General features: G+C 45.7%; 1 protein-coding gene across 2 annotated transcripts; it reads left to right on the top strand.

Annotated features, from left to right (window-relative positions):
* The first annotated feature begins 1,780 nt into the window (after positions 1-1,780).
* LOC132589120 (keratin, type I cytoskeletal 18-like) lies at positions 1,781-25,934 on the top strand. 2 transcript variants are annotated; one of them, XM_060261765.1, is made up of 8 exons: positions 1,781-2,185; positions 14,517-14,599; positions 17,347-17,503; positions 19,262-19,426; positions 19,526-19,651; positions 21,674-21,894; positions 23,653-23,681; positions 25,759-25,934. In XM_060261765.1, the coding sequence occupies exons 1-8, from the start codon at positions 1,796-1,798 to the stop codon at positions 25,854-25,856; spliced, it is 1,269 nt and encodes a 422-aa protein (XP_060117748.1). In that variant the 5' UTR covers positions 1,781-1,795; the 3' UTR covers positions 25,857-25,934. The 2 variants fall into 2 exon arrangements, with proteins under 2 accessions (XP_060117748.1, XP_060117749.1); XM_060261766.1 differs by lacking the exon at positions 23,653-23,681.
* The last annotated feature ends 1,082 nt before the right edge of the window (positions 25,935-27,016 follow it).

Genomic DNA, 27,016 nt, shown 5'->3' on the forward strand with positions numbered 1-27,016 from the left:
GCTGCTGCCGCCCGAGCCTGCTCAGCGCAGCCCGCTCGCCCCCTGCCTGGGATTTGCATGGCGTGCGCCTATGGAGGGGCTTGGGCTAAGCGGCAGAGAAGTGGAGCCCGCTCCGAGTGAGTTTGGCTGACGAGTGATTGCATCTCGCGCGCAAATAAAGGAGGGTCGGGCTCGTGCAAATAAGACTGCTGTCTCGTTGGCTGGAGCCAGTTTGGTGTAGTGGGGAAGTGTGCGGACTCTCATCCGGGAGAACCGGGTTTGATTCCCCACTCCTCCGCTTGCACCTGCTGGAATGGCCTTGGGTTAGCCGTAGCTCTCATAGACCTTCTTCCGCTGTAGTGGTTAAGTGTGCGGACTCTTATCTGGGAGAACCAGGTTTGATTCCCCACTCCTCCGCTTGCACCTGCTGGAATGGCCTTGGGTCAGCCATAGCTCTCATAGACCTTCTTCCCCTGGAGTGGTGAAGTGTGCGGACTCTTATCTGGGAGAACCGGGTTTGATTCCCCACTCTTCCACTTGCACCTGCTGGAATGGCCTTGGGTCAGCCATAGCTCTCATAGACCTTCTTCCCCTGGAGTGGTTAAGTGTGCAGACTCTTATCTGGGAGAACCAGGTTTGATTCCCCACTCTTCCACTTGCACCTGCTGGAATGGCCTTGGGTTAGCCATAGCTCTCATAGACCTTCTTCCCCTGGAGTGGTTAAGTGTGCAGACTCTTATCTGGGAGAACCAGGTTTGGTTCCCCACTCTTCCACTTGCACCTGTTGGAATGGCCTTGGGTCAGCCATAGCTCTCATAGACCTTCTTCCCCTGGAGTGGTTAAGTGCGCGGACTCTTATCTGGGAGAACCGGGTTTGATTCCCCACTCCTCCACTTGCACCTGCTGGCATGGCCTTGGGTCAGCCATAGCTCTCATAGACCTTCTTCCGCTGTAGTGGTTAAGTGTGCAGACTCTTATCTGGGAGAACCAGGTTTGATTCCCCACTCCTCCACTTGCACGTGCTAGCATGGCCTTGGGTCAGCCATAGCTCTGGCAGAGGTTGTCCTTGAAAGGGCAGCTGCTGTGAGAGCCCTCTCAGCGCCACCCACCTCACAGGGTGTCTGTTGTGGGGGAGGAAGAGACCCAGTTTGGTGTAGTGGTTAAGTGTGTGGACTCTTATCTGGGAGAACCAGGTTTGATTCCCCACTCTTCCACTTGCACCTGCTGGAATGGCCTTGGGCCAGCCATAGCTCTCATAGACCTTCTTCCCCTGGAGTGGTTAAGTGTGCAGACTCTTATCTGGGAGAACCGGGTTTGATTCCCCACTCCTCCACTTGCACCTGCTGGCATGGCCTTGGGTCAGCCATAGCTCTGGCAGAGGTTGTCCTTGAAAGGGCAGCTGCTGTGAGAGCCCTCTCCAGCCCCACCCACCTCACAGGGTGTCTGTTGTGGGGGAGGAAGGTAAAGGAGATTGTAGGCCGCTCTGAGCCTCTGTCCTTGAAAGGGCAGCTGCTGTGAGAGCCCTCTGCAGCCCCACCCTCCTCCCAGGCGGTCTGTTGTGGGGGAGGAAGGGAAAGGAGATTGTGAGCCGCTCTGAGCCTCTCGGGAGTGGAGGGCGGGATATAAACCCAACATCTTCTTCATCGTCTTCTTCTCTTTCTGCGTCCATGCAAACACGGGAATTCTCGGTGGCCGCCCCGCCAATGCGCAGCCCAGACTCTCTCCCATTGGTCGGCAGTTACCTGGCCATGCAAATGAGGCCGCAGGTGTGGCTATAAGAGGGCACCGGGGCGGCTGCAGCGGGCCAAGCAGCGCCATGGCTTCGTCCTTCTCTCGGCCGCGCAGCGGCTCCCTGTCGGCGGGCTCGCTGCGCCTCCTGCCGGCCTCTTCCGCCGGCTCGGCCCGCGGCAACTCCAGCGGCTCCGACTCGTGGTTCTCCTTGTCGCGGCTCCACGCGGCGCTGCCTGCGGCTCGAGCCGGTCTCGACCCAGCGGCTCCCGTTCTGTTGGGTCCCGGGCGGCAGCAGGAAGCTCTGCAGAGCTTGAACGAGCGCCTGGCCGGCTACTTGCAGCGGGTGCGGGGCCTGGAGGCGGCCAACCGAGCCCTGGAGGAGGAGATCGCCGCGATCCGGGCGCGCAGGGCTGGGGGAGCCGGTCACAAAGACTGGGAAGCTTGCGAGAGGCCCCTGAGCGAGCTGCGGAAGCAGGTGAGGGGCTTGGCCGCTGGGGGGGGGGGGGGGGGACGGCAGAAAGGGCTCCGTCGAGCGGGACATATGAACATATGAAGCTGCCTTCTGCTGAATCAGACCCTCGGGTCCATCAAAGTCAGTATTGTCTTCTCAGACTGGCAGCGGCTCTCCAGGGTCTCAAGCTGAGGTTTTTCACACCTTTTTGCCTGGACCCTTTTTTGGAGATGCCGGGGATTGAACATGGGACCTTTTGCTTCCCAAGCAGATGCTCTACCACTGAGCCACCGTCCCTCCCCTGCTCTCCACGTTCTCAAGCTGAGGTTTTTCACACCTTTTTGCCTGGACCCTTTTTTGGAGATGCCGGGGATTGAACCTGGGACCTTCTGCTTCCCAAGCAGATGCTCTACCACTGAGCCACCGTCCCTCCCCTGCTCTCCAGGGTCTCAAGCTGAGGTTTTTTCACACCTATTTGCCTGGACCCTTTTATAGTTGGAGATGCCAGGGATTGAACCTGGGACCTTCTGCTTCCCAAGCAGATGCTCTGCCACTGAGCCACCGTCCCTACCACTGAGCCACCCGTCCCTCTAGGCCGAGTCTGAGGAGTAGAATTGCCAATCCCCAGGTGGGGGCGGGGAATCCCTCGGATTGGAGGCCCTCCCCCTGCTTCAGGGTCATCAGAAAGCGGGGGGGGGGGGGGAGAGGAGGGAAATGTCTGCTGGGAACTTTGTTATTCCCTATGGAGACTTATTACCATAGGGAATAATGGAGAATTGATCTGCGGGTATCTGGGGCTCTGAAGGGGCTGTATTTTGCCGTAGAGGCACCGAAATTGCGGCATAGCATCTAGTGCCTCTCCCCAAAATACCCCCCAAGTTTCAAGAAGATTGGACCAGGGGGTCCAATTCTATGAGCCCCAAAAGAAGCTGCCCCTATCTTTCATGATTTCCTATGGAAGGAAGGGATTGAAAAGGTGTGCCGTCCCTTTAAATGTGACAGCCAGAACTCCCTTTGGAGTTCAATGATGCTTGTCACAGCCTTGATCTTGGCTCCACCCCTAATGTCTCCTGGCTCCACCCCCAAAGTCTCCAGATATTTCTTGAATTGGACTTGGCAACCCTACTGGGGAGGGCGCCCAAACTAGTAGAAAAGGGGACAAGTGAAAGAATCCCAGATGGGAGATACTGCACGGGAGGTGGGTGGTGAGTTCAGGAAGAGGAGCTCTCAGGAGGTGCCTACAGGTAGCTCACAGTGCTGGATTCAACCCTGTGGAGGCCCCTAGGCAGTCAATTTCTTGGGGGGTCCCTCGCAAATTATCTCAGGATTGGAGTGCACTCCCGGGGGGAGCCCCTGCTGCAGCCACCTTCTCAAAAGACCCTTTAACAAAGCTATGGGGGAGAAGTAGAGAGAGGCAAACTTGGAGATGACGGCAGCAGCCACACCTGGCAAGTTGGGCAAAGAGCGGCTCAGTTGTTGGCTGTGCCCGCAGGCTGGGGGGGAACGGGGGGGGGAGAGATGGCCTGGGGCCCCTAAAGGTGTGGGAGCCCATTGGGGAGGGACGGTGTCTCAGTGGTAGAGCATCTGCTTGGGAAGCAGAAGGTCCCAGGTTCAATCCTTGGCATCTCCAATGAAAGGGTCCTGGCAAATAGGTGTGAAAAACCTCAGCTTGAGACCCTGGAGAGCAGGGGAGGGACGGTGGCTCAGTGGCAGAGCATCTGCTTGGGAAGCAGAAGGTCCCAGGTTCAATCCCCGGCATCTCCAAAAAAGGGTCCAGGCAAAGAGGTGTGAAAAACCTCAGCTCGAGACCCTGAAGAGCAGGGGAGGGACGGTGGCTCAGTGGCAGAGCATCTGCTTGGGAAGCAGAAGGTCCCAGGTTCAATCCCTGGCATCTCCAAAAAAGGGTCCAGGCAAATAGGTGTGAAAAACCTCAGCTTGAGACCCTGGAGAGCCGCTTCCAGTCTGAGAAGACAAGACTGACTTTGATGGACCGAGGGTCTGATTCGGTATAAGGCAGCTTCATATGTCAGTGCCTGATTTGCCTAATTGTTAATCCAGCCCTGGTAGCCCAGGAAGACCATGTACAGATTGCTCTCCACAGATCGATCCCTGCTTTCAGGGCCAGAGTGAGTGCGGCAAAAGAGCACAGGAGCACACAAAACTACACCTGCTGAAGCTGTAATCCGGGCAACGGGGCCAGCTGAGTTTAGTAAGGCATTATAGGCTGGGGCTACAGAGGGGTCAGCAGCAGTACAGATAGCTCCAGATGATTTGAGCAGACAGAGCCAAACTGTAAGTGTCGAGGAAATGGAAATAAGCAGGTATGAGTAGAGCAGGGAAGGTGGAAAAGGAACAAAGAGCCAGATGACTTGAATCCATTGGCGAGGGAATGCATTGCAGGAATTTGCAGGTGCGTCTTGTGCAAACGAGGCTTGATGAAATGAAGATGTGGAGCTAATATAGCAGAGCAGAGACTGTAAAACTCAGACAGTCCTCAGCTCAAATTTTTCCTGTTCCATGAACTTACACAATTTAGCATTAGTCAGACTCTTCTCTCAATCTATCTTCTGCCACACGGAGGTAGTAATGTCTACCTTATAGGGATGTTGTAGGGACTCTGACAAAACAACCTATGCTTAACAGTCTGAGTGCTCTAAGAATATTATAAACGCAAAGCATTATCATTATTAGTAGGAGAAGAGAATATATAGCAAAAAAATATATATATCCAAAAAGACTATCTAAACATATAGGAATTGGGCTGGTAGTGAAGAGGATATCCCAGACAAATCAAACAGATTGACAAGGTAAGTCCAAACATGTATGAGAAAATAATAGATGGGATAGGATGATGGAAAATATAAATTGCCTAAACCCATGCAGGATAAGGACTGGGAGATCTCTAGATTAGAAACCTAGAGGAGAAACTGTACGGGCAAGCCCAGCAAGGTGGGATGGTTCCACATATTACTAAACAAATCCTTAAGAAATCAAAGCATGGTCCTTGGAGGAGAGGGGGGAACAGAACACTCACTGTGGTTCCAGTACGTACTACAGCAGACATGGCACATTTCAGCAGGAGTTGTCATTGCATTTATCCCATTGACATAAATGGGATTTAAGTCAGAAAATGACTGGATTTTGATAAAAACCCTATTGCTGGATTTTGCCCACAAAACAAGAGCAAGGAACTGTGAGGTAAATTGGAGGGAGCCGTGGATCAAAATGCACCCATGCAGCAACTGGTGGGGAATTGGTTGCTTGAGCTGAGAAAAGCAGAAGTCTGCGGGTGGAGCAACTGCTAGTGAGGAATCAGTCACAGAGACAAGGAGGGCACTATTGCCTTACCACGCCCACATCCACAATGGATCCCCAGCCATTGGGGCCAGCCCTAGACTCTCTGGCACCCTAGGCCACCCCACCCGCACTGATAAGGTAACTGAATCACATGGGGGTTCTCAATTCGGTGCCCCCAGAAGGCCTGCGCTCTAGACAGGTGCCTAGTTTGCCTAGTGGTAGGGCCAACCCTGCCAGTCATTATGTGCTTAACATATGAACATATGAAGCTGCCTTCTACTGAATCAGACCCTTGGTCCATCAAAGTCAGTATTGTCTTCTCAGACTGGCAGCGGCTCTCCAGGGTCTCAAGCTGAGGTTTTCCACACCTATTTGCCTGGACCCTTTTTTGGAGATGCCAGGGATTGAACCTGGGACCTTCTGCTTCCCAAGCAGATGCTCTACCACTGAGCCACCATCACTCCCCTAAAATTTTGCTTAAATTTTACTTACAAATTCAGATGCCAACATGCCGTAATTACTTTTATTCCACGTGCTATTTATCTGGTACGGCTGAATACATTTTGAGAAGTGCTGAGAATTTTCACAGTTTCTAAGTCCAGTGTGTATAAATCCGCAGTCAGTTTTTTTAAATTATGTTGATGCATCTTTGAAAATCTTGCATCTAGGTGAGCTTTAAAGGCTGAGTGAATGTACTATTTCTAAAGTAGATTTTGGGTTTGGGCAAGCATTTGTTCAACCATCAGATACCAGAGACCCAGATTTTGAGCTTCAGCACCTGAAAAGTTTCAAAACGTTGAGATCACCCCTTTCTGCTCGCAAATACTATAAACTTACAAGAAAACAGCCTGTGAGCTTTTCATCCATATAAAGACGGGGAATAGGTAGGTTTACAGAGTGACCAGCTGCCTAGCCAACTGTGCCATATAATCACAAAATATATTTGGGGAATGAAATTCTTCACGGGGCTTTTGTATTTCAAATGATATAAACTTAGTCAAATCAAGGGGTTGGGGAAGGGCGGAAGAAGGCACTGTGTCTCCGGCTCCTGAGCAATTGGACTCCACTATTTTAAATACCAACTATGGTGAGGTATGATCTGTATAAAGTCCATGCAGTGCATTTTGCTACTAGTAGGGAACAAATAAATTTTATGTATATGGGCACACTCTTGCCTCCTTTCTTTTTAGATCTGTCTCTTTTTGCTTCTCTAATAATAAAAAAACCCCTCCCAGAACTCTTTTTAAAGAGTCAGGACTGTGACTGTTCAATAGGATTACTTGGGATTCCTATTTTCAGATACTTTGAATGGCAGGGGAGTCCTTGGACTAAAAAATGAGAAACAACTGAGCTGGGTAATGATTAGACACTGCCTTTGGAGAAGTACTATTTCAGACTGTTTCAGTCCACCCAGTATTAGTGGAAAGAGCAGGTATATCTTCCACATGGGCCTAGAGAGTTGTCTCAAGGCACCTTGATGTAGCTGAAGCCAAGTACATCTGGACGGGAGACTGATCTAGGAAAGCCATGAACACTGCCTTGAGTTCTGAGAGATGACAGGTGGGATATAAATAATCTGTACAGAGCTTTGAGATCTGAAAGAATTTCTGTCTTCAGCATGGCCGGTCTTTCCCGTCACCTGTGCTGCTAATGAAGAGGAATGGATTTACTTCCTTGAACTCTGGTTTTACCTGGTTGGGTTGCCTGACTAACTTAAAAAATTATTTCCTAGCATTTCTGCTTGTATCTAATGTTGCTGCATTTGTTGTCTTTTGATGAGAACCTACAAAGATGGGTTCTGATGGCAGCAACCATAAATGTGATAGGGAGAAGTTCCGCCCATCACTATGAAGAAGCCACAGCTGCCTCAATGCAGTGGGTGATAGCTAATGATAAACATGAGATCAAATGTCTTTCCTGCTCCCCTTGGAAAGCAAACAAGCCGCTTGCAACATACCTCTGCCTCCCCCCTGAGATCAAACAACTTCTTGTTTCTTTGTCTGTCCAAACAATGAACAAGAAGGATTTAGACACTCCCTAAATGTAGAGCTACCTTGAAAGATCACATAATCCTGCTTTCTCCAGCGTACTCGCTTTTCCTAAAATAAAATTAAAGACTCCACATGGTTCATTTTCAGGCTCATGATTTCCTTGTTCTATATCTGAGAAACCGGATGTGGAAATCAAGCCCTTGGCATTGTGACTCTGTGCTTTTCTAAATCTAGTCATAGTACTTCGCTCCAGCAACAGTGTAAGGTACTGATCTACCAATTATTCCCAGTTCTGGGAAATGCTTCAAATTCTAACCAGTTAGATTGGGTGTCTAGTTCACAATCAGCAATGGTTACTGCACTTTTCTTCATTATTATATCCTAGTAGTATGAGAGAGGGAATAATGCAAACAAGTAATTGCTTCAGCTGCAAAGAGAAAAGTAGTAGTTAAGGTCTCTTTCATGACCACTAGGAATGAATATGATAATTATCAATCTATTCATGAATGCTGTGGCTACTAAAAGTAACTGAGTAGTAAAACAAGAAAACTATAAGCGGAAGTAGAACTTTTCTGAATTGGGCTTACTTCTGAATACAAATAGTAAGATCTTATAAATGGAGACAAACATTAAAGGCCATTTTTCATTGTGGCTTTAGCTGAATGTCAAAAACGGAATAACTGAGGACTACAGAGGATTCTTAGTAATGTACCAGTCTTACATATATTTCTTTCTTGCAGTAACTGTGTTTAAAAAATCCCCAAATTTATTTCTCTTAAGTAATAGAGCATAGCTTTTTCTCCCGTTGGTAGTAGGGCTGCCATCAGCCCTGGAGAAAAGTGTCCTGCCCCTTTTATAGAGGTTTAATGTGTGGGAAAGGGCAGAGGAAGCTTTTGTATGGAATGGTGGTAAATAGCATCCAATTTTCTATTTAGGGGACTAGACCTTTTTTTCTCAGTGCAGTTGGCAGCGCTAGTTGATAAACATAAATGGTAATGGCCTTGATCACTTGTTCTTCCACCTGGTGGTATATTCCTGAGATCCAAACAAGCTGAGATGTGCGAGAGCTAGCAGATATACTGTACCCCGTGCACTTGCCTTCATATGGCACTTTCCAAAAGCAATTACCAGCAACTCATGAGCATCTTCTTACTAATCTTATTGGAACCTTTTTTTGCACTGTGTGCTGGACTGGCTATTGCTATTGTTGCCAGCTTCCAAGTGGAGGCTGAAGATCTCATAAAATTTCTATTTCCATATGGAAGTAATCAGTTTCCCCTGGAGAAAATGGCTGCTTTGGAGGGTACACCTCATGGCGTGTAATCCTTCTGAGGTCCTTCCTCAGGTTCTGCTCCCAAAATCTTCAGGAATTTTCAGACCCACAATTGGTGACTCTAGCTATTGCTAAGCAGTATTTGAACCACACATGGCGTCTTAAAAACTGCAGTGACAGTTTTGTTTCTTGAGAGGGTAAATGAACAAGCAGGATGGTTGCCTGTGATTCTGCGTCCAAACCATGCCACTTCTGTGCAAAAGAGGCATGATCTGCAGGCTTCCTTCCAGCTTGGCCCTATCACAGCCCTGAACAAAACAGAAGCCTCCTATCAAAACCTAAGTTAGTTGGTTCACATTAAAATGTAAAAGTTATCCCCACTGGCTCCTGCTTCTTAAGCATTTAGGTGACCAGTCACAAAACTGCAGTGACGAGGGTTGCCAAGTCCAATTCAAGAAATATCTGGGGACTTTGGGGGTGGAGCCGGAAGACTTTGGGGGTGGAGCCAGGAGACATTGGGGGTGGAGCCAGGATGCGACGAGCATAATTGAACTCCAAGGGCAGTTCTGGCCATCACATATAAAAGGGACTGCACACCTTTTAAATGCCTTCCTTCCATTGGAAATAATGAAGGATAGGGGCACCTTCTTTTGGGGCTCATAGAATTGGACCCCCTGGTCCAATCTTCTTGAAACTTGGGGGGGGGTATTTTGGGGAGAGGCACTGGATGCTATGCTGCAATTTTGGTGCCTCTACCGCAAAATACAGCCCCTTCAGAGCCTCAGATACCCGCAGATCAATTCTTCTTTATTCCCTATGGTAATAAGTCTCCATAGGGAATAACTAAGTTCCCAGCAGACATTTTCCTCCCCTCCCCCCGCTTTCTGATGACCCTGAAGCGGGGGGGGGGAGGGCCTCCAATTCGGGGGATCCCCTGCCCCCACCTGGGGATTGGCAACCCTAGCAGCGACAGAGGAAGGCACATTTAGCAGAATTTCTCCGTCAGAGGCTTCTAGATTCTAACCATAACCCCGGCCACTTCCTTCCTGAAAATAGTGCACAGTAGAGGTGCTCACAATCTCTTTTTACATTTTCAGTTAGATTTTAAACAGAACATTGTCATTTTTCATTACCACTCCATCCCCTTCCAATGCAAGCCAGGCTGTTTGGTGGGCCACTTTTTCCTGTATTTGGTCAAGCAGGGGATTGGGGCAGGCCAAGAATCCATCTTTCTCTCCTTCTCCCAGCCTCCCTGATGCTCTTCCTCGTGCATCCATCTTGGGACTACGTTTTCCCAGGGTACACCAAGGTGCCAAGGGAGATGGAAGAAGATTCTTGGCCTGCAGTGGATCCCAGCCAGGCTGGGCTAGCAGAGGCCCCCGCTTGCGCTGTAAGACATATTGCATGCCAGTCCCCTCTTCTGTGATTCGTAAGCCATGCGCCATAACGATCAGATCTGGGTTTTAATAGGTGTTATTAACTTTAGAAAATTCGTTATACCGAAGATAAGGTTTTGTTTTCATTTTATTTGATTACGGTACCTGAATGCGGGTCCCTGGTGCACATTTCCTCTTCTCTCTCAGTCTAATATGTTCTGTCAGTCTAATACCTTGGCTTCCTTAACTTCTTTCTTCAACTCTCTGCTTTTCTGGCGACTGTATCCCAATTTATTTATTGAGCACTCTCAACCTGCAACAGGCTTTTGATCAGCTTTCTGAGCACTTCTCCCTCTCTCTTCCACATGGTAAACCCTTCCCAATATTGAGCACTATGGTTTTTTTACAACTCCCCAGGAGGCTGAAGTAGGGTTGCCAATCCCCAGGTGGGGGCAGGGGATCCCCCGGTTTGGAGGCCCTCCCCCCGCTTCAGGGTCATCAGAAAGCGGGGGGAGGGGAGGGAAATGTCTGCTGGGAACTCATATTATTCCCTATGGAGATTTATTCCCATAGAAAATAATGGAGAATTTATCTGCGGGTATCTGGGGCTCTGGGGAAGCTGTGTTTTGAGGTAGAGGCACCAAATTTTCCATACAGCATCTAGTGCCTCCCCCCAAAATATCCCCCAAGTTTCAAAACGATTGGACCAGGGGGTCCAATTCTATGAGCCCCAAAAGAAGGTGCCCCTATCTTTCATTATTTCCTATGGAAGGAAGGCATTGAAAAGGTGTGCCGTCCCTTTCAATGTGATGGCCAAAACTCCCTTTGGAGTTCAATTATGCTTGTCACAGCCTTGATCTTGGCTCCACCCCTAATGTCTCCTGGCTCCACCCCTAAAGTCCCCAGATATTTCTTAAATTGGACTTGGCAACCCTAGGCTGAAGTCGGCTCCAAGTTCCTTCTGTTGGCAGAGTAATTAACACAGCAACAGTACTGTAATGTACTGGGTTTGGAGACGTTCAACAGCAAACACACTTTATTGTACAGCACATCACAAAGACAACATGGTGGGGCCAGGTCCCCGCTTATATGCTTTCACCTGAAACAACCCACTTCCTTGCCCGGTCCAATCCTGCCTAGTTAAAGTTCGCGCCACAGATCTTAATTGGCAGTCATCCATAGTCCCTTACAGACAGGTGACCCACGGTTTCCCTTGACTCACCTCAGCACGCGTAGTTGTGCTGTGTTGGAAATTCAGGGACAGAAGTGCAAGACACAACCTGATTAGAGAGGTAGGTACACAACCTGATTAGGTACACAACCTGATTAGAGAGTGGATAAAGGTTTATTTAGGAATTAATATACTTGATAGGAAAGAGGAGAGATGGAGATAGGTTCCTAACTACATTTCTAGCTGAGAGAGAGGGTAAGATTGAGTGTGGTGCTCCAAGATTTAGAGGACTGTGCCCTCTGAGAGGAAACATGCTGTTTCCTGGTCCAAAGTCCACTTTTCATGGCAGCTGCTCCAAAGTAGGGTGCCCCTAGGACAACTGCACAGGCAGACACCCCAAACAATCTTTTGATCACCCCCAAATGACACATCCCCATAGTCTAGAGATTATAAAGATACTCTTTTAACCCTAAAACACAATATTTTAGATCTGGATCTTCCTCCACATTCTACTCACTAGGCAACTGCTCCTTGGGGCTTTCAAGGCTCACCTCCAAGAAAAGCCCCTGCACTCCCCAGGTGTGAAGAACCAGAATGGGTGCATTCACACTACACTAATCCATTTTACATCCGGATTTTTACTGTATAAGAATAGCAAAAATCCAGATGTAAAACGCATTAGTTAGTGCAGTGTGAATGCACCCAATGTGTCCCAGCCTGAGCTGGCTGTGGCATACCTTGGCGATAACAACAGAAAATCTACTGCTACAATAGACGCCACCACCAGACCAGGCATTGTCCAAGGAGGAGGACAAACATCAGTGTTAGAAGATGATGAAGATGATGATATTGGATTTATATCCCGCCCTCCACTCCGAAGAGTCTCAGAGCGGCTCACAATCTCCTTTACCTTCCTCCCCCACAACAGACACCCTGTGAGGTAGATGAAGATATTGGATTTATAACCCGCCCTCCACTCCGAAGAGTCTCAGAGCAGCTCACAATCTCCTTTATCTCCCTCCCCCACAACAGACACCCTGTGAGGTGGGTGGGGCTGGAGAGGGCTCTCACAGCAGCTGCCCTTTCAAGGACAGAGGCTCAGAGCGGCCTACAATCTCCTTTACCTTCCTCCCCCACAACAGACACCCTGTGAGGTGGGTGGGGCTGGAGAGGGCTCTCACAGCAGCTGCCCTTTCAAGGACAACCTCTGCCAGAGCTATGGCTGACCCAAGGCCATGCTAGCAGGTGCAAGTGGAGGAGTGGGGAATCAAACCCGGTTCTCCCAGATAAGAGTCTGCACACTTAACCACTACACCAAACCGGCTCAGTGTTAGATGAACTGACTTTTTATGTTTCATACTATTTTCATTGAAATTTTAGCCACATTGGTGAGGCAGCAGTGTATGTGTGTGTGTGTATTTTAACTGTCCAAGTGGCAGAGGTGTTTTGTACAGAACAATAAATAACTGAGGACAGTGATGGTTCCATTGCAGCCAGCCCCCTCCTCCTTTCTTCTTCTTTTCTCCATCTTTGCTTTGGCCTTCTCCTCACCTGCCTGTGAATTTAGAGTGCAGCCCAGAGCTCAGTAGTGAAGAAATATTTTACACCATCTGAAATAATATAGCTGCTTATTTTGGTTTTAACTTGTTTTTATTAGTTGAGGATTGTTTAGTGCTTTACGTCGTAGGGACTCGGCGATTCATAAATTGGTTACAAATAAATAAAATTATGATTGACAGGTTGGACTTCGTATGCCTAAGGCAAAAGAAACTATGGATCTTGATTGTTGTGCTATGACATTTTCATGCTGTAAACCATACTGGGACCACACACAACTTCATATATATATAGCTGCTCAGGGTACCCCACTTTGGAGAAGTTAACACAAGAACAAGATTTTGGACTAGGAAACAGCATATGTTCTCTCAGAGTCCCTTGAATGTGGTGTGTATGTGTGTGATGGTCCAAACCTTATTTGGGGTGTAGAGCGCATGCAGTCTTGTAAAACAGGCTTTGTAATACAGGCTCGTTGAGGACAAACCAAAGAGATTCTCTTGGTGCCAGAACCAGTGTTTAGACGGCACCACTTCATGTCCTCTTATAGGGGACAGGGTCTGGAATGTGGGGATGTGGGAATGGTCCAAAGATTGTTGTGGGGTGTAACTTGGCCCCAGTGTCTGCCTGCGGGCACCCCACTTTCAAGCAGGTGGCAGAAAACAGCATATGTCCCCTCAAAGGGGAGAATACCCTGAATGCGGTGGTGTTTGAAGTGCAGTGATCCAAACCTTATTTTGGGGTTCAGAGCTTTCAAACTCTCCTCAATGGTTGAATTTATGAATAAGTCACAAATAAGGAACGGGGAACCAATGTCCGCCTCCTCAGCTCCTCTTTGACTAGTTCTGATGGCCTAATTTCCCTCTCTCCTCTGCTTTTTCCAAAACTTTATTCTGCGCTAAGCTTGCAGCCTGAAGACCTCCAAAATAAGGAACATAGTGTAAAGCCTTCAGAAAATGATGTAATATGTATGTTAGGTCACTACGACTTCTTTATTAGAATATGCCATCTTCCTCGTAACGTTAAATGATGTATTAACACTGAAAAGGAAGTCTTCTTGATGCCAAATAAGAACAGCTCCTTGAAATAAGGAGCAGGTGGCACATCTGCTCTCTGCCTGCCCTTTCTTTAGTTTCCTTGCTCCTGTTTACCTTCTCTGTACCCCCAGGGATCTCTTCCTAGTCCTCAGCCAGTCTTCCATGGTGTTTTTAATGCCAGCCAAACCAGCAGGGTTTTTTTTCCCTGAAGAGAGCAAACATTCCAAGCGATCATACCAGTCCAGCAAATCACTGCCTCAATACAGACTATATTGGCCTGCAGCCTCACTTTTGTTGCCAGCGGTTTAGACATTAACGGCTGTGTGTTGCGTAATTTTGAGGGGACCGCACATTTACACTGTTATACCAGCTGTAGACTCACTGCTTTACATTGTAGCCAAGTGTCATTTCTTCAGTGTTGTCACATGAATAGATAAATATTTTCAAAATGTGAGGGGGTGTACTCACTTCTGTGTCATAGCGTATGTAAGGCTTGAGGAAATCTGTTTCAACGTATCTGAAGAAGTGTGCATGTACAAGAAAGCTAATACCCAGAATTAAACTTCGTTGGTCTTAAAGGTGCCACTGGAATCAAACTTTGCAGTCCTTTCAGTTCTTGCTCATTATAAATATAAAAATGCCTCTTTCCATGACAGGTTGAAGATCTAAACATGGAGAATGTCAAACTGCTTCTGCAAATAGATAATGCCAGGCTGGCAACTGATGACTTCAAGCATAAGTACGTTATTTTGCTTACAATTATGTCAGAGAGCACAGTGTACAATTGTGTAGGATGCAGGCAAGATGCATTATGTGCAGTCCTCAGAATGGGAGAGAAAATTTGGGAGAAAATAACGTTTTATATGCAAAGCAAAATTAAAAAAAAAATCAGGATTCCTTTATGTGATCCTTTCTTTTAATTAGACTTCAAATGAAATAAGAGCCCCGTGGCGTAGAGTGGTAAAGCTGCAGTACTGCAGTCGGAGCCCTCTGCTCATGACCTGAGTTCGATTCCAGCGGAAGCTGGTTCAGGTAGCCGGCTCCAGGTTGACTCAGCCTTCCATCCTTCCGAGGTCGGTAAAATGAGTACACAGCTTGCTGGGGGGAAAGTGTAACGACTGGGGAAGGCAATGGCAAACCACCCCGTAAAAAGGACTGCCGTGAAAACGTTGTGAAAGCAGCATCACCCCAGAGTTGGAAACGACTGGTGCTTGCACTTTCCTTTTTCCAAATGAAATAGTCTCACTTTCTCTGCCATTAATACTGAGGGTTACCAGCCTCAGTTGGCTATCATGTTTTTCAAGTATGCTGCTGTTTCTGGGAGGATCCCCCCCCCCCACAAACCAAGCTTGATCTCTGAGATTCCATGTTGAATTTACCATTTGACTCAGATCTGTATTCTGAAAGTGGAACTTGTGTGCCCTTGGTGGTTTCCTTTCTGTTCTTCATGATCTCCATAGTTTTAATTCCTATCACTTGTCTCAAATGTGCCTGAGGGCTGTCTCTCACTTCACTTTTTATATTCTGGTATGTATCCTTCTCAGAGTCTAACTGGACTTACATGTATAGAGCTCCCAGCATTTTATAAAGAATTCACTTACCAAGCCAAGCACACTAGTTTTCCCAAGGGAGGCGGGAGCAGTTTTCCTAGCATTTTTTTTTTTAAATTAGGCAAATATTGTGGGGGTGGTGGAGCATCCCTCACAGCATGGTCCCACTCTGAATCAAGGCCCACATGCCCTCTAAGCGCTGGGAGTTCCATACTCAGTCAGGATGTCATCTGGTTAGACCTTGCATTCTCAATGAAGTGGCAAATGTGTGTTTGGGCTGTAAAGCAGCAGTACTGCAGTACTGTGGTCTGAACTCTCTGCTCATGACCTGAGTTCGATTCCGGCGGAAGCTGGATTCAGGTAGCCGGCCCAAGGTCGACTCAGCCTTCCATCCTTCTGAGGTCGGTAAAATGAGTACCCAGCTTGCTGGGGGAAAGTGTAAAAGACTGGGGAAGGCAATGGCAAACCACCCCGTAAAAAAAAGTCTGCTGTGAAAACGTTGTGAAAGCAACATCACCCCAGAGTCGGAAACGACTGGTGCTTGCACAGGGGACCTTTCCTTTCCTGTATCACTTCAAACTACAGGTGGGGACCAATGTGATGGACAGACCTTCCATATAAAAATTCTCATGCATGAAAAATCAAACAAATTAGAAAAGTTAGGGAAGAATTCTAGAGAAACTTTATCCTGAGCATGCTAACTTCCTAAGACATATGAGCTCCACCACAATCTGCAGTACTGCAGCAAAGATAGTTTTGCTTCCTCAGGGTGAATAAGGCTTCAGGGTAGGGTTGCCAATCCCCAGGTGGGGGCAGGGGATCCCCCGGTTTGGAGGCCCTCCCCCCCCTTCAGGGTCATCAGAAAGCGGGGGGAGGGGAAGGAAATGTTTGCTGGGAACTCTGTTATTCCCTATGGAGATTTATTCCCATAGAAAATAATGGAGAATTAATCCGCGGGTACCTGGAGGTCTGGGGAGGCTGTTTTTTGGGGGTCGAGGCACCAAATTTTCAATATAGCATCTAATGCCTCTCCCCAAAATACCCCTTAAGTTTCAAAAAGATTGGACCAGGGGGTCCAATTCTATGAGCCCCAAAAGAAGGTGCCCCTATCCTTCATTATTTCCTATGGAAGGAAGGAATTGAAAAGGTGTGCCGTCCCTTTAAATGTGATGGCCAGAACTCCCTTTGGAGTTCAATTATGCTTGTCACAGCCTTGATCTTGGCTCCACCCCTAATGTCTCCTGGCTCCACCCCCAAAGTCCCCAGATATTTCTTGAATTGGACTTGGCAACCCTGCTTCAGGGTGTGTTGTGATCTCATATGCTGTGATCATTAGAGAAGGTTCTGCTTTCAAATTACTTCACAAATTGAGGTCAAACTTGTAGCCATTATGGGCAGGGTATTCTCTGTGTGGTGGACGCCCCTGCAAGAGAGGCCTGCAAAGGCTTGAGTTGTTGAGACCATTTCCATTTGACTTTTGGGGATTATTGAATTAAATGCTGTTTAAATAACAGGTGGCAATTTTGGTGTTTTTTTTTTCTGGATTGTCTTTTCTTTATAATGCTACAATAACATGAAGAATTATGCTAATCGGTTTTGTAAATAGATTTGAGGTCTTTTTGAACCAAATGGCAGGTATTTTTAAAAAAGGAAATAACAGAGACATCTGAGACTTGTTATATACAACAGGAGCTCATGCTTCTTTAGAAAGCTTGGAAGTAACCATTAGGTCAGGCAACCCCTTCTGCATTTTTAAGAGAGAAAGATTTAACTCTGAATGCGTGTACTCATCGCATTTCATGCACTGTGTGCATATTGTATAATCATGCACGTACCCCTGAGTATAAAAAGTAATGAGGATCGGTCGAGCTCTCCTTGCTTGTCGTGTATCCCTGCATTGTGGCATTTAAACTCCTGCCCTTTTCTCTTTTTCCAGGCTGGAAGCTGAGCAAGCTATGTGTGACAGTGTGCAAAAGGATACCCATGGTCTGCGCAAAATGATAGATGACACTAACTTCCTACGCATGAAGCTGGAAGGGGAGTTGGAGTCTCTCAGAGAGGAACTGGCTCACTTACGCAAAAGCCACAAAGAGGTAACAGGCACAACGGGTGCAAGGGACACACTTGCATCAACGCTTGTATACTTCTTGTTTCTTATCTGAGTGTACAAATCTGGTATTTGGTTCTAGTTTTGGAATCTTGAGAGTCTTGAATGCCTTCTTCAGGAAACATTTGCTTGGATCTGGCAGACTCAGAACTGCAGGGAAATGTGTGGACATGGTCATTTGAAGATTCATAAGCTGGTGAAGGAAGGACATTAATTTCTCAAATAGCTTTCTACTCGCACCTTGACTTCTGCTCCACACTATTCTGCTCCTACAGCTCCTGCTTCCACCGTCAGTCTTTGCCAGAAATGGGAAACGTTTTTGAAATTTAAAACACAATAAACTATGCTAAATGCACTAAAACATGCAAAACTTCAATAGTGCCCAAAAAGAATTTTAAAGATGAAGAAGTTTGTTTTTAATTTGTCGGGCAACCCTCCAAAGGAGTGGAGATGTCCTTTGGTGGTTGAATGGACAGAAGGATCAGGAATAGTTACATGCAGCTGCTCTCCGTCTGACTGCTAAGCAGCTGTGGTTCTATCTGCACAAAGGATTTGAAATCTATTCGCCCAACATTTTCTTACCAATAAACCAACCAATGATTATAGCATAGACTCTTCCCTCTCATAAGTGTTTCGTTTATGAAACATAGCAGCATTAAAGTTTGATCACTTCGAAAATATTTTTGTAATCAGTTTGAAACAGATAAATTATCTGCAATATGAATGGGGCTCGCAGTGTTTAAAATGGCTGCCAGAAGCTCCCTTGCAGTTCCCGTCCTTTTCCCTACGAAGGTTTCAACCAGAGACATGACTGGCTAGGGATGGTGTCCCCCCTAAGTTCATTTTGGCTAACTGAAGAGCAGCAATGGCCAGAGCAGCCTATTGGAGGTTGCAGGAAACCCAGAAAAGTTCTAGAGTGGTTGTCCTTAAATAAACAATGACATAAGGTTAACACAACAGCCAGCGTTAAATCTCTGTTATGACTAAATTAAAAGCAAACTTGTTTGCACTTTCTTTTTTTATGTCTAACCATTAAAAATCTTTCCCCTTCCACTTCCTTGTTGTATTTCCTCGTGTAACTTGCTAGGCTACTGGGAGAGTTGGAGTATGGATGTGGGATCGTCCAAATCAGCACCTATCCAGCCTTGTGCCTTCTTGCACTTAATTTAGCTGGATTGCAGACTTTAAGCTTCTTGGCTACACGGTTTGGATGAAAGAAAGGATACTGAAACAAAGGGTTGGACTGAACATTTCTGCTCCTTTAGTGTCAAAGCCTTCTGTTGAATGTTCTGGCAGTGGAACATGTCTCTCCTAATAGCAAAAAACTCCTTGTATTAGAGTCTCCACCAATAGTAAAATGGAAATGTTGCCTCTAGTTACTGGCTGACCTACACAGATGGTTTCTGAGTTTCAGCAGACATTTATGATTTATTGTTCATTCCTGTAAAGACTTCTTTCATCTTTAAACTTTAGTAGAAGACTTCAGATAATTTGCTATACTGCATCTTTGTGGCAACACAAGATTTTTAGTTTTCTTGCGCAAATGTTTTCATGGTCACTGCCTGAAATGGGGCTCTGGGATCTGTGGAACTTTTATTCTAAACCATCTAATAGACTTTGGCATACACAGCTCAGGGTAGTGATCTTGCACCTGTATTAATTAGTGGAAGCCTAGCCAAGGAATTCAGACTGTTTTTTTTTACCTTGCATAAATGTATGCAATCTCTTTCTTTTCTATTGGCAGGAAGTAGAGGATCTCAATGCCCTGATTGCCAACTCTGATGTAACAGTGCAGGTGGATAATCCACAGAAACAAGACCTGAGTGAACGCATTGCTGAGATCCGCAGCCAGTATGAGCAAGTGGCTGAGCAGAACCGTGCTGAAGCTGAGAACTGGTACAAGAACAAGGTGAGGAGAGAGCCAGTCATGAAAGTGCTGAGGAATGCTCCAAATTTCTTTGCCTCTTGATTCCCCTCTTCCTGCTTTTGCCGTCACTTATCCCTGCAGTTTGATTCCATGTCCCAAGAGGCTGACGTGAACACCCAAGCACTGGAAGAAGCCAAAAGCGAGCTGACAGAGCTTCGTCGCCAGCTACAGGGTCTGGAGATTGAACACCAGACTCTTCAGAAAATGGTATGGTGACCAGTCTCTTTCCTTCCTAATACAGCCTCTGGGCACCATTTCTGTGCAGCTCTCTAGAACAGGGAAGCGGGGCCTTCTGCATCCCGGAATATTAGAAGCACAAATTATCTAGTTTGTCTTTGAGGCAGCGATGAGTCATCTTATGTGTAAATGACCCCACGTATTCTGGAGCTAAAGACAGCCAATGTATAGAACATGCTATAATTAGTTCTGCTTATGTTTCATATTGCACCTTCCTTGATTGAATTTAATGTTTATCCTGGTCTGCTCATCTTTTGCTTAGGAGAGAGAAACGTTGTATTCTACCCACTTTTCCTGTTTAGGAATCAGGAGTGATGTGGGAGTTGGCCTTGGCTTTGGCCATAGGGTGTATACTCAGCATACAAATGGTTCCAGGGCCAAGCTCTAGTTTCCCCCAGTTAAACAGAAATCTAGAGGCACCTTAATGACTAAAATTTATTCCAGAAGTGTTCCTGTGTCAGGCTTCACTTCATCAGTTGCATGGAGTGCACCAACAAGTTACAAAGGTGGGAGGAAATGGAGTTGAAGCAGAAAGAGACCTGTTACAAATCATGAAGATGTGTGTCCCTGTGAAAAGCATTGGAATGGATGTAGTTGTTCTAGGTACTGAATGAGAAAAGACACCTGAAGTTCCATTTTCTCTCATGGGGTGGTGTTAACGTAATATACAGTAAATCCATTCAGAGGCGGTAAAGACCACTCCTAACTGTAGAGAATAAGAGTGCAGAATAACTCTAATCAAGGAAGGTGCAATGTGAAACATGACAAGTAGAACTAATTAACATTTGTAAAGAGTAGGTCATTCTGAGCTATAGTGAGTGAAGAAATCAAAGTCTTTGCTCAAGCCTAGGAGAAAAATGGTATTCGCTGGATGAATCCTAATTCAGTTCTTTCATGTTGAATTCTCCCTTTGAATTTATGGAATGGGCTGCCAAAGTTCAGACCGCACCATCACTTTTTGTTTTCTTTTATAAAGTTTGTAAAGTGACTCTGCTCAAAGCAACTTTTAATTCAAAGTAAGCAGTTAATAGATTGCTCTTAGCTGTCAGACTGCTGGCTGAAGGTTTAAAGGAAAAAGGAAAGGAAAGGTCCCCTGTGCAAGTACCAGTCGTTTCCGACTCTGGGGTGACGTTGCTTTCACAACGTTTTCATGGCAGACTTTTTACAGGGTGGTTTGCCATTGCCTTCCCCAGTCATCTACACTTTCCCCCCCAGCAAGCTGGGTACTCATTTTACCGACCTCGGAAGGATGGGAGGTTGAGTCAACCTCGAGCCAGCTACCTGAAAACCCAGCTACGATGGGGATCGAACTCAGGTCGTGAACAGAGCTTAGGACTACAGTACTGCAGCTTTAACACTCTGCGTCACGGGGCTCTTTGAAGGTTTAAAGACAAGGCTTTAAAATTGGCTGTATTGTTAAAAACTGACTTGGATTGTCTAGGTACAAAGAAAAGCAGTAAGTATTCCAGAAAATTTAAGAAACTGTAGAAAGGAGAATTCACTGTTCAAGAAAAAAACAAGTTCAAAGTATTAAGGTTTGTAGAATCTTTCGGGCTCAAGTGCCGTGTTCTACTGGAGAAAGTTTTCCTTCCAGACATTTCGTTCTCAGCTGCGGAGAACATCCTCAGTGGCGTTGCAGCCGGAGCAGGCGCTCTGACTGCAACGCCACTGAGGATGTTCTCCGCAGCTGAGAACGAAACGTCTGGAAGGAAAACTTTCTCCAGTAGAACACGGCACTTGAGCCCGAAAGATTCTACAAACCCTAATGATGTTACGAGCCGTGAAAACCTGAAATCTTTGATAAGTTCAAAGTATCTTTAGTTTCCACAGTTTACTGGATGCTGGTCAATGTTCTGTATATATTGTATCTCTTGTGCTATATAAAAGAAACCCAGCATCCAGTGTACCATCTAAAATGCAGACATGCCCCCCCCCCAAGAAATCAAGGGGATGCCAATCTTCTTTCAAATATTACTACTACTTCCGATGCAGGTGGATACCCTGGAGAACACCTTGAAAAATACAGAAAACCACTATCACAATGACTTGGGCAATCTTAACCGTGTTATTATCAAGCTGCAAGATGACCTGGCAGCCTGCCGAGCTGATCTGGAACGGCAGGCCCGAGACTATGAAGCCCTTCTGGACCTCAAGACCAAGTTGGAGAATGAGATAGAGCACTACCGCAGTCTGATTGAGGGTGCAACAGACAGGTAATAAGGGGCTATACTTCCTTGTTTTGTGTTCATACTTCTCAGCCACGAGCCTCTTTTGGAGAATTTCATGTCATCCCATACATTCCATAGCTGTTTTTCTGCAGTGCAGAATTCCTTCCTGTAATTTTATTCTGTTAAAGAAAAACGCTCAGGAAATTATATGGCTTCCCTGTTGCAAAGATATATGGGCAGGAGTGACCTTCATGTTAAATATTAATTTTGGTCTTAACTAGGCATTGTGCTTTGCTTTTCTTCCCTGCATCAGATCTTCATTGCCGGACAATAGAAAGTTTCCTCCAGCCTCACCAGACAATTCCTGGGGGTATATTGGGGGGGGGGGCACGGAAAGATCAAAACACGTGGGCTAGGGGGCTGAACTGGGGAGGGATGGTGGCTCAGTGGTAGAGCATCTGCTTGGGAAGCAGAAGGTCCCAGGTTCAATCCCTGGCATCTCCAAAAAGGGTCCAGGCAAATAAATGTGAAAAACCTCATCTTGAGACCCTGGAGAGCCGCTGCCAGTCTGAGAAGACAATACTGACTTTGATGGACCAAGGGTCTGATTCAGTATAAGGCAGCTTCATATGTTCATATGTTCAACTGGGTAACGTCACCTCTCTGCCACTTTCTGGAGGAAGGACAAGGTGGCAATTTCACTCAAGTCACTGACTCACAGGACTTTTGTCCATGAAGCCCCACAGAGCCTGGTATCGCCTGGGGGAAATGGGAAGTGGAGAAAACCTATGCACACCGTTTTCGCACACAGCTAACTTCGCAGTCACAATCCTGTTCCCTCCGCAGCGTCTGGTCGGATTTCGCACCATCTGCGCCGGAGTTACAGGAAGTGCCCGGCTTTTGCGTAGCAAATGTAAACCGCTAAAACCCAGTTTACGTTTGCTACACAGAAGCTGCGGCACTTCCTGTAACTCCGGCGCAGATGGTGGGAAATCCAACCGGACGCTGCGGAGGGAACTAGATTGTGACTGCGAGGTAAGCTGTGTACGAAAACGGTGACTGACTATCTAAAATGCAGCTTAGAGCATAATTTCTGGTAACAACTCAACCCATCTTGTGTATTTTGAAAGCTGTTATCGGTATACAGTTGAGCCAGTAGTCTTTGGCCAGCTAGCTCAGTGGATAGTCAAGTTAACCTTCTTTCAGTGTGGGCCACTGATTAGGCATTTGTAGTTTAGACAAGAGGTTTTTGGGGGAGGCTGTTGTATCTTGAGGAACAGCAGATGGAAAATTCCACCAGGCGTTATATCCTCCGTCATTAAAGCAGTCTGATGAGCTAAGTGCTGCCTATACTGAAACGTTGCTTTAAAAACAATTCTAGTCCTCATAGGACAGGGGTAGCCAAACTGTGGCTCAGGAGCCAAGTGTGGGTCTTTCATAAACATTGTGTGGCTCCTGAAGCCCCCCCCCCAGCCCTGTTGGCCAGCTTGGAGAATTCCTTTAAAAGCTGCTTTCTTCCCACTTCTCCACCTATTTGCCTTTCTTCCTTCTCTCAAACATCTGATGTTTATTCTATGCGGCTCTTGTGTTAAGTTTGGCCACCCCAGTCATAGGATGTGGCCTGGAGAGAAGGGGCTGTTACACAGCATTCAAAGTTCCTTGAATTACAGGCACAAAGTAACAGGTGGGACTGCGTAGCTGTGCTGCTGCAGGTGTAAACAAATCTGTAGCAGGAAATTATCCTGGTAAGCAAATCTTCATAGGGCACAACACCCAAACATCTGGCATGTTTTGTATTTTCAGAGGGGAGCTTCAGAACTCAGGCAAAGCAGGTAAGCGACCAGCTGTGGTGTAGCAGTAGAGACTAAGTACAGAGCTACCTGCTTCCCATCCGTGTGTCCGGCTATAAACTGCTTGCCCGTTCCTTGTGTGGCATTTGAAACAGATCCTCCCTCAGACTTTGTGGCTTGGCTGCTCCTTTCCCATCAACATGCTTCAGCGGGATGCGGTGTGGCTTGGAAACTGCCACCTTGTGTAATTACTAAATCCACAGAGACTCAAAAGTGCACATTGTATCAAGCCAAGATCCTACTATCTTCAGGAAGTCAGTGCTCTGCACAAGAACTATGTGCACATAGAACCTGAAACCACTGCATGTTGTACATGCCCTACTCTTGTTTCTTATACACAGGTAACATTAGCAGCCTCCTTGGGAGGTGGCATGATTGCCAGATACTGCCTGTATTTCTTGATTGATGTCAAGAACGAGACATTTTAAAATATGCAGTTCTGAGATGACTGAAATATTGAAAGCGTCTGTCTGTTCCTATCCCATGTTTTCTGTAGAAAACTCAAGCTATTGTACATAGGCTTGTAGTTTCCCATTCAGGCACTGACCAAACCAACACCTCCTTTGCTGCATCAGGCGCATTCAGCCCATTTGCCGTACTAGGAGAAAAGGCACTTTCTACCCCTGCTCTACTTAGTTTACTGTTTCTTTTGTAAGGAGAGCTGCTTCTCTCCAATTAACATGTGATTCAGCTCACTGCTTTCAGTGAGGACCAACTAAGTTTTATTCAGAATGTAAGCTTTCTTATGCTCTTAAGCAGACTTCATCAGACATATGGGAATGGGCGCAGCAATTCTTAATATAAGTTTGTCGTGTGGAATCATGGGAATGTTTTTAGCAGATAAAAAGAATCACAAATAGGATCTGTGTTTGTTAGTGTAGGACAAAACGGCTGAAAAAACACTAGGTGATAAAAAGCAGACTGCTGTTGTAGGAGTGTCATAAATCTAGGTAACATTCTGACTTCGTTAGTTTAAATACAGAGCATGTTTACTCAAGAGATTGTAACTTCCATACAGTTTGCCATAGGATGGGTTGGTAGATGCAATAAGACAAACAACCAATGACCCCCATTTGAGTATGTCAGTACAAAAAAACAAAAATTCTGATACCCTACTCTAAAAGAGAAATAATATGTTAGCCCTTAGAAAAACAGGGTGCATTAAAGTATAGTAGAAGGTGGGTTAGTATAGGTAATGAGACAAACAGCCCACATCCCTCATTTGAGCATATCAACACAAAAAAAACCATTCTGATACACTGTTCTAAAAGAGAAATACATTAGAACACTGTGGATGCACAGCTATACTCAGAGAGCTGATTTAATATATGCAATGAGATAAAAAACCGATATCCCTGTTCAGTCCTGGGGAGGTATTTGTTCCAAGTTCCATGCACCCTGTTTTTCTAAGGGCTAACTTATATTATTTCTCTTTTAGAACAGTGTATCAGTATTTTTGTTTTTTTGTACTGACATACTCAAATGGGGGACATTGGCTCTTTGTCTTATTGCATATACCAACCCATTCTATGGCAAACTGTATGGAAGTTACAATCTCTTGAGTAAACATGCTCTCTATTTAAACTAACAAAGCCAGAATGTTACCTAGATTTATGGCACTCCTAAAACAGCAGTCTGCTTTTTATCACCTAGTGTTTTTTCAGCCGTTTTGTCCTACACTAACAAACACAGATCCTATTTGTGATTCTTTTTATCTGCTAAAAATATTCCCATGATTCCACACTACAAACATATTAAGAATTGTTGCGCCCATTCCCATATATCTGATGAAGTCTGCTTAAGAGCATACGAAAGCTTACTTGGTCTTTAAGGCGCACTTGTCTGGTGCTCTGTTCTATTGCTTCAGACCAACACGGCTGCCTATTGGGATCTATCTGCTTTCAGTGAGGGAACAGCTCATTTGGGGGCTATTTTGTGACATTTAAAAAACTGCTCGAAGCATTTCTCTCTCAAGATAGTTTGGGAAGGAACAGCTTCATTTTAGAGGATTCCCTGCTCTTGTTTCCTTCTAAACCACTATTTAATTCCTCTTTTTCAGACCCCAGGAGACAAACAATTAAGAAGGTAGTGGTTATGACGCAAGAGATTGTGGATGGGCAAGTGGTAGCGCAGACATCTGAGGAGGTGATTCAGTAGGTTCATCTAATTTGTCACTGCACTGCTAATTCCTGTACCGCAAGTTTCCGCTACTGAATAAAGTCATATTTAAACAAATCCAGATGTCTTGTCCTGACATTTGTTTACATAGTTCACTGTGTTCAGAGTTCATATTAAAATGCTAAACTGAGTCCAGAGATTGAATGTAGATGCAGTGATCTGTATGTATCCCTTGGAAGTCTGGGTCCCAATCCTTCCCTGTATGGTTTTTTCAAAGAAGTCTTCAACAATTACAGTATTCTATATTATAGAATGGTATTGCTACAGTCTTTGGTTGCTCAGGAGGACAAAAACTTCCATCTTATCAGATGTCCACTGTCTTCTCACATACAAACACGGTATTTTAAGTGGAGAAGCTCAGTTTGTTAAAATGTATCACATATCTTTCAACATTCGCTTATGGCACATCACAGCTACTTCCATTACTTTACTAAAAGGCTCCATCACCAATACAGATTTCAGTCTTGGAAGCCATGGTGTCAGAAATAGAACAAAAGACTGCAAGGAGGCAAAAGAATTAACTGCAATATCTTAATTTTCCATTCAAAAGTTTAAGATGAGGCATAGAATAAATTCCGTATCTTTTCCACTATTTTCCTTCATCAGAAAATTAGCTTAAAAAAATCCGTGAACACTTTAAAGTCATTTCAACACAGCTAAAAGTGAACACTAATAACCTTCTCTATTCTTAATTCAATGCCAGCGTGCTAGTGCTATGTATAACAACTGAGACCCTAGCAAAAGTAGTTACAATCCAGAAGAAAGCATTCTTTGTCTAAAATGTGCCTGGTTAAAAGTGACAAACTGATTTTGTTTCAAAGTTCTAAAAGGTTCTTTGAGACATGAACCTGTGGAACTTAAAACTAGAAAAATGTTAATTGTTGAAAAGACCATGTAGAAGTGTCTGGGTTTTGTTTTTGTTTTTTCTAACTTAGGGTTGGCTCCCATTCAGCTAATGACAGCACATTTTCCTGGTGCAAGGAAGCCAGAGCTTCATATGAGAGGGAAAGTGTTCCTAGTTTGAGCAGAGTGGATCTGTGAGATTCAACCCATATATAACTTCACCGCTTAACAGCCTTCATTTTTTTGCTCTTTCCCATATACCTTGTTCTGATTTAATAATGCAGATCTATTAATGA

Source organism: Heteronotia binoei, chromosome 21 (genome assembly GCF_032191835.1).
Source record: "Heteronotia binoei isolate CCM8104 ecotype False Entrance Well chromosome 21, APGP_CSIRO_Hbin_v1, whole genome shotgun sequence".
In the NCBI taxonomy this organism is placed as follows: domain Eukaryota; kingdom Metazoa; phylum Chordata; class Lepidosauria; order Squamata; family Gekkonidae; genus Heteronotia; species Heteronotia binoei.

Coding starts and splice junctions, on each gene's coding strand:
- LOC132589120 (XM_060261765.1), top strand. CDS start 1,796: ATGGCTTCGTCCTTCTCTCGGCCGCGCAGCGGCTCCCTGTCGGCGGGC. Junction 17,504..19,261: donor TACGCAAAAGCCACAAAGAG/GTAACAGGCACA, acceptor TTCTATTGGCAG/GAAGTAGAGGATCTCAATGC. Junction 21,895..23,652: donor ATTGAGGGTGCAACAGACAG/GTAATAAGGGGC, acceptor TTGTATTTTCAG/AGGGGAGCTTCAGAACTCAG.